Consider the following 12,051-nt stretch of genomic DNA (forward strand, 5'->3'; position numbering starts at 1 on the left):
AAAACATACACAACGCAGAAGGAAAAGCTCCTGGGCATCCAGTATGGGTCTCTAGTTTGTTTTTTCTTTATGTGCTCTGGACAAGAGTTTTTGCCTTTGGATACCTAAAGCTTGGGCATTTTCTTGTTTAATGTTTTTTGTTCTTGTTTTTTTAAAAGGACAAGGTTTATTTTTCTCCCGAGGCTTTTTGCTGTCAAGTTATTTTGGTTTGTTTGTATCGTATGATCTTTTAGACCTTCCACTTGACTCTGCCTCTCAGCCAGCAAATCTTCCGTTCCCTCACATGATGTCACTTCCTGAAGATGTCAAAGGCTCTTGCTTCCCGAGTGGGAATAAACGGAGTCATGAACCTTTCATTGCTCCAGAGCGATTTGGAAACAGCGCTGTGGGCTTTGGCTGTAACGTTCACTCTCAGGCGCCAGAGAAAGTGACACTTCTTGTGGACGGTACACGTTTTGTTGTCAACCCACAGATTTTCACTGCTCATCCGGATACCATGTTGGGCAGGTAATTGATGATAATTTCCTTCCAAATTAACTCTCTTCTCTATGAATAGAAATACCTGCTGTTTGCCTTGCATTAGATGTGAGAATGAAAACATTGAATTGCTTACTTTTCTACCTTGATACTTTTGTGAAACAGCATAAAAACCTTACATGTGTTGGTGATTTTGGAGGGTAGGTACTTTTGAGCCCCCACAAAGGGGAGTGCAAAAGGTCCAGGTGGCATCAATTTCTAAGACCTCCATCACTAATCAAGCTTTCTGAAACTAGATCTTTGTAGCTGGCTGTTTTGTATGATGATGGCTCTCTCTGTTCTTCATGTTCCATTCTCTCTGCTGCTTCATTCAGAATATAGTCTTATTCTCCCCTCAGCATCTCCTGCCTCCAGCTTTTTATGACTCGAGTTTAGGAAAAGGAAAGCATCTGTTGAGGAGGATTACCATCCCAGAAGTATTCTTAGAGCCTGGGCTGGGAGTGAGGAGCTCTCCTTCTAGCCAGCTGTACACACCTTAATGTGTAGAGCAGACTGGGATAAGAGTAAAATAATTTGAGTGTATACACACACAAACATTTGGCTTTTCATCTAATACTTAAGAGTGGATCTTATCTAAAGATTTAACCTCTCTCCAGACTTTGAACTGATTTTAGCTGAATTAGAAAACAGAATGGACCACACCATTTGCTGAATTTTAGGCTAAGTGAAATCTAAGCTATTCAAATATGTGTCTACTTACATATATACAAATGATGAACTGGCTGATGAACCAGCCAGTTTTAACTGAAGCCAAACCTATTTATTTCTTAAACATATGACTTAAGATTAAGCTAGAACATTAAAACATTTTCTAAATTGGTCCTGTTTTAGACTTGACTTCATGTCTCCAGTCTTGGTATCTTCACCACCACTTTTCCCCAGGTCCCCCAAAGAAGGTGCTTCTTAGGATAGGCTATCTGTCTGAAGTAAGCTGTCTCTGAAAGTAGTGCTCAAGAAAAGAAAGGCAAGCGTTTTCTGGGTAATAGATCCCTTTATCTAGGTGGTTCATCAGTGAGTCAGCCGAGGTCATGAATTCTGAGAGTTTCTTGGGTTTGTTCTGTCCTGTGGCTACATAAAGTATTCATATCCCTGGCCACTGAGCATACAGATGTGGGCCACTAGTCACAGAGGACAAGCTGAGAAACAGAATGATTAGTGCAGATCCACGCCACTCCTGGATGAATGGCTCTGAGGTGGGGTTATGTTTATGGCCTGTTGTTCACTATTTTGATTCATTGCTAGTAAGCTACACTTCACCCAAAACATTCCAGAAAAAAGTCAGCATTCTTTGAAGACTACTTTTATCAGATGGATTTTTTATGTACAGTGCAGATTTGGAGAGCATGTGACTTTTTTTCAGACCTTGGAAAGCAGCCGGTTCAGGGTGGAGCATAACAGTTTTGAACAGCTGGACAGCAGGGCTTCCCAACAGGTTAAGAAAGGAAAAGGCAGTGAGTCCCCGTCGGGCTGACTGACGATACCGCCTGCCCTGTCCTTCATGCTGGCTTCTCCTTCCACAGCTCCTGCACAGACATGCAGCAGGGGTAGTAGGAGTCATGGGGCCAGTTTTTCTGGAAGGGATCTGAGAGAGGGAGGAGGGATGGGGGATGGAAATGGATGAGTATAAAAACAAGGTTTCCTCCCTGTGCTTTCATGACCTCTGAAGTCAGCCCAGAGCAGGCCTGCCTCTCTGAAATATGTCAAACTGTTGATGATCTAGTTCTTCCTCTCTTTTTTGGCTTGACCTGAAATTCCCATCATTAGTTACTCCCTGAATTGAAGAAGGGCATTTTTTCCAGAGCTCGGCTGTAAAATGTACCAGGAAAGGGAAAGCACTAACATCTGCACGAACTAGTTCAGATTTGTCTATCAGATGTTGAAAAGCAAAACTCAGAAACATCGAGGATGGCGTGCTGGATGGGTACATGCTGATGGGTGAGGGGGAGGAACAGGAAGGCTCAGGGGGAGACACTGTCACCCAGGATGCCGGTGCTCCAGAGACTTTGCAAGTGCCGCTGTGCGCCACAGAAGCTCACTGCCGGTGACCTGGGGAGGCTGCTTTGTTCCTTGTTGCACTCAAACACTGGAAGCAATTGCTGCCGCCTTTTTCTGTCTGAAGGGAGTTTCCTAAGACTTAAGTGTGTCTTATAGGGGTTGAGTCCTGGTGCTCTGTTTAAAATTATATTGTAAGAGGGGAATGGAGTCTTCCAGGATAAGGTAAAGAAGGGAGAGAAGTTTCATCTGTGGAGAATCCTGCTGGAGAGGGTAACACTGTTGCCTGGGTATGTTTCAGGATGTTTGGACCAGGAAGAGAGTACAACTTCACGCGTCCCAACGAGAAGGGCGAGTATGAGATTGCAGAAGGGATCAGTGCAACTGTGTTCCGAACGGTGCTGGTGCGTAGTGCCCTCATGTTCCATCCTCTTCCGTAGTCAGAAGCCTTCAGAGTTCCTCAGACTGCTCTGACTTCAGGGTTTGTCATTTCTAGTTATTGCCTTTCCTGCTTTATTTTCTCTTCCTGTAATTCTTAAGTCCTTCTTGCTTGTGTGAGCTCAGTCAGGTATCAGGTTGTGATTAAACATGTCAAGATGGCCAGGAGTCACTTTGCTGTCTAATGAATCACCAACTTGGTGATAGTTCTAGTAACCCAGCACTTTACCTGAACCAGGAATGAATGAGTCAAGGTTGAAGAGGGACGTTTTCATCTTGTTCTTTGACTACATTTCCTCTTTGCAATCTCTTTATAGGATTATTACAAAACTGGTATCATCAATTGTCCTGATGGCATCTCTATACCAGACCTTAGAGATACATGTGATTATCTCTGCATTAACTTTGACTTCAACACTATCCGATGTCAAGATCTGAGTGAGTACAGGAGAAGCTGCCAAATTGCATTTGAGCAGCTAAACTTTGAATTTGCTTAGAATTAACATTTTTATTACTAAACAGAAAGCATTTTCAGTGTGGGTTGAAGATCATCTGCAGAGAAGAGACATGGTACTAACCATTCCCTCTTTTGCTTCAAAACTCTGTGAGGAAGTAGAGTAAACACAGGAACGTGAGCGGGCTCTAAGGCTGGCTTGACCCCATGAGTCACCAGGCTAACTGCTTCCTCTCTTGGGATCTCAACTCTTTAACAGATAAGGATACTGATCCTCAGATACGACGTAAGGTTCAGTAATAGTCACAGGACATAAATTGGCTGGGTACTTCTTACAGTTTATCATTAACTTAGTGTTTGTTAAGTGCTTTATAGATGTGAAAGTGAAGTCGCTCAGTCGTGTCCGACTCTTTGCGACCCCATGGACTGTAGCCCACCAGGCTCTTCCCTCCATGGGATTCTCCAGGCAAGAGTACTGGAGTGGGGTGCCATTGCCTTCTCCAGGGGATCTTCCCGACCCAAGGTTCGAACCCAGGTCTCCCGCATTCCAGGCAGACGCTTTAACCTCTGAGCCACCAGGGAAGCCCTTATAGAAACTTGCATTAATTTTCACAATTAACCCTTGAAAGATGGGTGATAATCTCACTTAACAAATGAAAAGATGGAGAAATTGGCTTGTTCAAAGCTCTAAACTTTAAAGCTGGGATAACTGACTTCTGAATACAGACTCCATGCTCTTATTACCTAAGCTTTGTGAAATGATTTTAAAATTCTTTACAGTTCATGATACATTTTCTTTCATGTTCCATGACGTTCTCTGGATGTGTGGTTTCTCCACTGAGTCTAGTACCCACTTAGAGAAAGTCCCTTGGTGTCTCCAAACCTTAGATTATTCCTCTCCTGTGGTACTCTAAATTGCAGTCCAGAGCATCTTCAGAAGAGGTGCTATAAAGAGTCATCCCCAAATAATGGTTAACCATTAACATAAATTAATGTTTATGTTCTGATATTGCATGTTGAAAAAACCTCAACTGATCAGAATGCTCGGGGTTTATTAAACAGGAGATTGGTAGAATGTGTAAAGCATGTAACAAATTCAGCTTAATTATCACCTCAGAGCAGGAAACATTCTCTGCCCTGAAGTGAGCCACGTTTCTGGACCTTACCAATGATGACAGCCGTTTACCTCATCCTTTCACTCCGGTAGCGCCTGCGTTTGAGCAGAGGGTGTTCTCTTGCATTTGTCTCCCAGGTGCTTTACTGCATGAACTGTCCAACGACGGCGCTCACAAGCAGTTTGATCACTACCTCGAAGAGCTGATCCTGCCCATCATGGTGGGCTGTGCCAAGAAAGGGGAGAGAGAGTGCCACATTGTCGTGCTGACGGATGAGGATTCTGTGGACTGGGACGAAGACCACCCCCCACCCATGGGAGAGGAGTATTCTCAAAGTAGGAGCCCCCGGCATGATGTAGATGTTTTCAGCAAGAAACGTGCTGCCCAGTCGTAGCTAGACCTTAGAACCAGTGGGCTGTCGCTGGTGAGCTGGTGAGCAGCACACTCACCTGGATGATCAGTCTGGTGATGCAGGTCTTTCATGCTGGGGCCCACCGTGAGCGTGCCTGCTTCCCACGCCTGCCCCTGGCATCCCTGCTAGGTCAGCACCAGCCACACATTAAGAGGTGCTTTCATTCCTTTCTCCATCTGTTTCATTTTTAAACCCTTTTGAATTGGTAGTAATTCAAAATTCAGAAAATACAAAAGGATATACATCGAAAAGTTTTCTTCCCACACCTGTCTCATCTACCTAGTTTTCCTCTTCAGTTTCTTTTATATTCTTCCAGATTTATTCAGTGCACATACATAAGCAATTATGTACATGTTTTTTTCCCCAAATGATACCATATTGTAGAGGCTGTTCTATATCATGTCTTAACATTAAAAGCTTCCTTCATCTTTTTAATATCTGTATAGTATTCCATTGCATGACTGCCATAATTGATTTAACCAGCCCTTTTGGTTACCATTTAAGCTATGAATTATGGCTGATGCTCCAGTGAATTATCTTTTTAAAGAAAGTCTTTTCACACACGTATATCTCTGTAGAATAATATCCCTAGAAATGGAATTTCTGTGTCAAAACCTTTGTGCTTTTATGATTCTAATAAAATTTGCCAAATTATCTTCTCTAAAGGTTGAGCCAGTTTATAACTCACAAAACAGTATATGATGAGTTTATTTCCCATTTTTCACCAAGACACAGTTTTACTGAAATTTTATATTTGCCACTCTGGTAGGTGAAAAACGGCATCTTGCTGGAGTTTTAATTTGCATTTCTTATTCCATGAATGAGACTGAACATTTTTTAAAAGCCGTTTTAATTTCCTTTTCTGTTAACTGTAGTCATGCCTTTGCCCATTACAAAGTTGGATCGTTAGTCTTTTACTTAGTGGTTTGCAAAAGCTCTCTTTGTGACTACTCTCCATAGATATCAAGGAAATTAGCCCTTTGTAATAAGAGTGGCAGGTATTTTTCTCAGTTCCTTGTCTTCTTAGCTTTGTTTGGTTTTGGGTAAGCAGAGATGTTTTAGTTTTTCCTTTATGACGTCTAGGTTTTATGTCATATCCAGAAAGCCTTCCCTACTCTGAGACTATGAAAATTTCTTAACATGGTTTCTTATGGTTGATGTATTATTTAACATTTACTCTGTGATCCATATCAATTTTTTGGCGTCAGGGCTCAGGTCATTCATTAGTCTGAATCTGTTAGCTCATCTCCTTTCTCTTACAAAGGTATTCACTCCATGAGTAACCCCAGACTTATTTTTTCTTTTCCAGTTCTTTATAGCTCTAAGCTCTACAGATTTTTCAAATACATTGAGAATCGGGATGTTGCTAAAACAGTGTTAAAGGAACGGGGCCTGAAAAACATTCGCATTGGGATTGAAGGTAAAGAACAACCCATCAGTATCCAGCTCGCATGGCCTGTGGGTATAGTTGGAGCTGTGGCCATATCTTATGTCCTTAAAACCTGGTTGCTGAGGGCCTAGAGAATAGAGACCCACATGGAAGCTACATTCCTACCCAAGTTTGAAATTCCAGTTTTTGTTTTGCCCGTATGTTTTCTTTTCATTTCCAGTTGAAAATGCTTTAAAGCAGCTGTAGGAATAAGTTCCAGTTAACTGCCTCAGGATACAGAGCAGTCAGGGCGAAGGACACTGGAGGGAAATGCAGGGCTCGTGGGCTCGCCACATGGGAGGGCCATCTGTTTAGTCAGCTGTCCTGGTGAGGACCTTTCTGGGATCTGGAAGGGTCCTTCTGACAACTACCTTGGAGACTCGTTTTATTCCCTGCATATCTCTGAGGAATGTCTGGGTGTATTGACAGAACTGCTTTAAATGATTTGAGCAGGGGCTCCCAACCTGTGATCTCCATGGAAGCGTACTGGAGACTGACTGTCGGGAGAGTGCGGAAGCCATCCTGGTCTCCCCTCCACAGGCCTTTTGACACCTGCGTTTTGCTGCTGTAGCTGTCTCGGTGTTGCCCACAGAACCTGTTACTGTGTCTGACTTAGGTTGGAACTTAAACTTGGAAGAGATTTTTGAGATCATCTATTAAACCTCTTTCTATTATGTCCTCCTTTATCTCTTTGATAACCATAGGGACAGAGGGAGAGGGGTCACTCCATTTCGCAGAGTAGCCCATCAGACTGTCCTACCATGAGAACATTCTTCCACAGTTGGTAGATGACCTCCTCCCTCTTCCGTCTTCGTTCCAGTTCTAGTCTGCGAAGGTGAATAAGATTTCTCCCATTTCCGTGTGACAGCCTTTTAGATACTGTAGGCAGCATCCCAGTTTTTCCTTTAGGCTTAAACATTTCACATTTCCTTACCTATTCATACAGGATGCCCTATAGGCAACAGAATTAGAGGGCCACAATAGGATTTGTGTCCTGTAGTGCTGAAGCCAGTAAAAGACAGACCTGTGAAATTAGTAAGAGGCTTCTCTCCCTTCCATTAGAAGGAATACACTTTTTTGTTATTTCCCTTTCAGGGACAAGACCTACTAACCTGGGCAGGAGGGCAGCAGGCCGTGGGCAGCGGGGGCTGGAGAACATGGTCTCCTCCCTGTGGTTTCACATAGTCTTGGCGATTTGGGAGGAAACTGATGCGGTTATAAAGAAGGAAGTATGGGAACCCGAGTGATCAATTTTCTGGGGTTATGATGGCCTTTTTTCCCCGTTTCAGGTTACCCTACCTGTAAAGAAAAAATTAAGAGGAGACCTGGCGGCCGGTCAGAAGTAATCTATAATTATGTGCAGCGCCCCTTTATCCAGATGTCCTGGGAAAAAGAAGAAGGGAAGAGTCGCCATGTGGATTTCCAGTGTGTCAGAAGCAAGTCCCTCACAAATCTAGTCGCTGCTGGAGAAGATGTCTTGGAGGACCAAGAAATATTAATGCACCATCCACCCCAAGTGGATGAACTTGACCGGCTGAATGCCCCACTTTCTCAGATGGCTTCTAATGACTTTCAGGATTAGGGCCGGCTGTGGGTCTGTCCCTCTGCAGGCCTTGTCTCTGTATGGGATGCCCAGCCAGTCCTCCCCTGGTTTGTCTCACTGAGCAGGAGACATGCTTCTCCCCCGTCCTTTCCTCTTCTCCCATAATTAATCTGTATCCTTTTCAGGAAGCCTGTGCTTCCAGCAGGGGATGAAAAAGCACTCGCTGGTAACTAAACTACCAGCTTTGCAGCAGCCCTGGAAACTTGAAAATTTGGGGTCTGGTGCTGTTCACCAGGTCTGCATAACTGTGGAAGCAGAGAAGGAAGTCAGGACTCCTGTTGCCTCATATTCGGCAAAGCAGTTCTCATCCTTCGCACTCTGTTCTTGGTTGTTGTTGATTTTGTTTTATACCAGGCACATTACTTAGCAGCAAAGGGACCAAACTTAAAAGGAGACAATCTGTACCTTCTACAAGCAAACAGTGGTGGGATGCTCATTAGAGGTTAGTGAAGGTACCATCCTGGTGGCATCTGTGCCCAGGCTGCCTCTGGGAAGAAATAGGCTCTTATTCAAAATGTCCAAAAGGAAATTTTAAGAGCTTCAGTTCAGTTTTGTTTTTCATTATTGCAGTGAACAATCTAAAACCTCACGGATTCTTTGACAGGAAGGATAATGCGTAACAGTGTTTATAAAACCTTTTTAGCTGCAAGGTTTTTGAGCCTAAACAGATTATTATTCCTTTGGAATGAAATTCACACCCAAGTTGAAGAAGCTCTCCAGATCAGGCCACTTTGATTCTCCTGGCTCGGAATCTGGCGTGAAGCTGTAGTCTTCACCCTAGGCTAGCATGTTGTCTGGGTGTGTCTGGGAGACCTCAGATAATGGTGTAACAGGCTTTTAAGATGTGAGCAGTAAGTTTCCAAAAGTGCTCAGTTTCTCAGTAGAAAGACCAGTAAGAGCTCGGGAAGAAGGACAGGGGGTGGATCTGAGTGGGGAAGCGTCAGTGGTTAGGCTTTGTCCCAGTGTAGGATTTTTCGTTGTAGGTTCATTTCATACTATGGAATACTTTAGGTATCAGGGTATTTTGATTTTTAAATAACCTATCAGTTGCTCACACACTAGGTAAGAAAACTGTACTAAGATCAACCCCAAAAGAAGAAAGGGCAGAAGGGATCCAGCTTAGTGATTGCATCGCCGTGGGGTCACTCCTGTCTATACTGATGTCCCTGTGGCTGTGAACAGCAGAGCTCACTTCAGAGCTTATAGCTAGATGCGTCTTGAGACTTTCTCCCATTTTGTGGTAGAGGTTGGCCTTCCAGTCACCGAGCCTGAGCATTTAAGAAGGGACACAGTTTCCTTCAAGTTCTTTAAGAAGAGGCCTGGTTTTCTTAAATTCCATATGATACCGTGTCCCATATTTCCATAAGATACTATAGGGAGGCTACTCCGTGCCATTTTATGACTGCCCTAGTCACAGTCCTCCAAAGGGAAAGTCAGGAGTGTGCTGACAGCTACTTTCCAGGCTTGATGAACAAGAGTGTTCTTAAGGCGTGTGTTCTGCACATGTGACCAGGACCAGTGTCCCAAGGCACGTCAATGCTCTGTTATTATTCAGAAAAACTAGTAGCAAGGGGTTAAACTGAGCCAACCCCCAGCTACAGAGTTACTCTGATGAACACTGGCATCCATTTGTATGGCTGATGGCCAGGGTTGCCGTTGAGGGTTAGTGTTATTTTGTAGCCCAGAGGGTAGTTTTAATTCTGTGAAAAGAACGGGCTCATATTTGAGGTCAGGTTTGGCTTTGACCTTACTGGTACTACATTTACACCCATGAGTAGTTGACCAGCCCAGATTGTTTAACGGTGCTTCCTTTACACTTTTCAGTTGACTTCCATGCCATCACAAAGGAAACTGGAGTCAAACTTTTGTGTAGTCTGTAGTAAGTATGTATAATTTCTGTTTTATAGCTTATATATTAACATTTAGGGGTAAACGTGTCTTAGCTAACACAATTAGTCCTTGCTTAGGTACAAAGCTAGGTATGAAAGTATGGCTTGTACTCTGTTCTGTGTAAATAATTTAACTTCCTCAGGCTTTCACAAACTAGGTCTTTTTTCCCCCCAGAATTGGGCTGATGTGATTTTGGACCCAGCGCTCGGGTTTGAGTGTGCTGGAAATGCGTGGAGGTGTCACCAGGCGCTGGGGGCTGGGGGGCGAGCAGGGCCTGCAGGCTCCCTCTGGTGGAGAGGCGTGTCTTCGGCGGCCCCTCCCCTCTGGCCTGGAGTGAAGCATCGCTCTAATTTGGTGGCTCCTCTCAGCCACAGCTGCTGTCCCCAGGGCCAGGACATTCCACAGTTCTCGAAGGGCCAAGAGCTGGGTTACAGTCACTCCCATCAGGAGTCAGCTACTGGCCAGCTGGGCAAGAGGTGTTTCTCATGAAAAAGGTAGCACTCAGGTTTGGTGTTTTTTTCCTAAGTGCCTAAATAAGAAAGCCAGGCTGTTTGTACAGAAACATTTTCATAAGAAAATGGTTTTGCCCAGACTGTCTTATTCAGAGGTATCTGTGTCGGCAAGCAGATAAACCTGAATTGAGGTTTAGGATCTGAGTCTGTGTATGCATCAGGTCATAGATAGCTGATGAGGAAACAGTTGCCATTAAGGAACTGGATGCAGGCATGGAGACAGTGTTAAAATGTATCTGAGATGACTTAATGGTTTCTCCAAAGTGGAGAAAAGGAATTAAAAGAATGACAGAAAAAAAGGGTAAGGACGCTAGAAAGTAGCTTAATTTATTGCACAATATGCAATAGCCAATGCTGTTGTGAACTAAATTCCGTGTGGTAACCTAACATATGCAGGTCTGTGGAAACACTGTGGAATAAGCCCAGGAAGGATGGATAGTGTTCCAGCTGGTCCTCCTCGGAGGAAACACAGCCAGAGTGTGCTGGGAGCCTTAACTGAGTAATAGTCAATAGAAGGTTAAGAGTCAGTCTTGGTGATTCACTCAGTGCCACTTCTTGCCATCATTTTTGAAACTGTTAAACTGGGCATAGTTCAGAAAGCAGACCTGAGGCCTTTGTGGGAGATGGAGCCGTTCGTGCTCTGGCGGGATACCATCTGCAGGAACACATGACATTTCCTCTTTAAGGCAAAAGGCTTGTAGGTTTTGCCTCTTTACTTTGTATTTACCTTTAAAGTTCCACTTGTTCACCTACCAGTGTTTACGAAGTCCTTACATTTGGGATGCTTTTTCTATAATAAAGTGTTACCATTTGTGTCCATGTTGTTTTGTTGTTGCTGGTTTTAGAGTAGGTTTGGAGCCAGGGCAGCACACAGGCTGTCCGGAGGGTCTCTTCCTTCCCACACAGCTGGGAGCTTACCTGGAGTCCATGTGCGCTTTCCCCGCCCTGCGGCTCCTTGTGATTCCCAGGTTCCAGGGCCCTAAGGGTCTGCCTTCTCAAGTGTCTGGTTAACTTGCATTCAAGACCTCTTGAACCCTCAAATCCAACTAAGTAGGACCCTACAAAGCCAAATGTAAAATAAGGTAGGACAGCTCATATGTCTTACGTTCTAGTTTTGGTTTAGAGCAAGTGAGGAAACACGGCAGGAGTGAAAGGCAGGTGAGAAGGTGGGTCCCTGGAAAGGACACCTCGCTCCTCCTCTGCTCTGTCTCGGCCTCTACTCGGGTCCTCCTGGACTCCCTCCGCTCACTTCGCCTGGGAGCTTATTCGTGATACAACTTCAAGGGTGCTAAACAAGCCGGCCTCCCTGGCAGGCCTGCCCTTAACAGCACAGAGGTTAAGAACATGCTGTGAAGACATGGCCTGTTGAGGATGTTCAAGGCCGAACTGCTTAATCATGGGGACACGCTGCCTAGGATGCAATTCCCTCCCTCAGAGGGCTTTTATAATTGCGTGGAGAAGACAGATCCATAAATAGTTGAGGTCACTTGGGAATCCCAAAAGGGTAGAGTAGCCAGTTCCTGTGAGGATTAGAGGAGAGTTCATGAGAGGATTCTATACATGACACATGAACCGAACTGTTAAAGACAAACAGTACTTTTGGATCCATGAATCTAAATGGAAGATATTCCAAACCAGTTCAACTGTATAATCAAAGATGCGAAGGTGA

At 44.3% G+C, this 12,051-nt stretch overlaps 1 protein-coding gene across 6 annotated transcripts in view; it reads left to right on the forward strand.

Moving 5' to 3' along the window:
- Positions 1-11,201, forward strand: part of KCTD20 (potassium channel tetramerization domain containing 20) — a 36,103-nt gene extending 24,902 nt beyond the window's left edge. For all 6 annotated transcript variants that reach the window (XM_061398020.1, XM_061398019.1, XM_061398024.1 and 3 more), the window contains 6 exons: positions 234-507; positions 2,831-2,933; positions 3,285-3,405; positions 4,674-4,871; positions 6,258-6,368; positions 7,667-11,201. In XM_061398020.1, the coding sequence (XP_061254004.1) occupies positions 234-507; positions 2,831-2,933; positions 3,285-3,405; positions 4,674-4,871; positions 6,258-6,368; positions 7,667-7,959 (1,100 nt within the window). In that variant the 3' untranslated portion in view covers positions 7,960-11,201. The remainder of the gene's footprint in view (positions 1-233; positions 508-2,830; positions 2,934-3,284; positions 3,406-4,673; positions 4,872-6,257; positions 6,369-7,666) is intronic.
- The last annotated feature ends 850 nt before the right edge of the window (positions 11,202-12,051 follow it).

The sequence above is a fragment of the Bos javanicus genome, chromosome 23 (assembly GCF_032452875.1).
Source record: "Bos javanicus breed banteng chromosome 23, ARS-OSU_banteng_1.0, whole genome shotgun sequence".
Taxonomy (NCBI): Eukaryota; Metazoa; Chordata; class Mammalia; order Artiodactyla; family Bovidae; genus Bos; species Bos javanicus.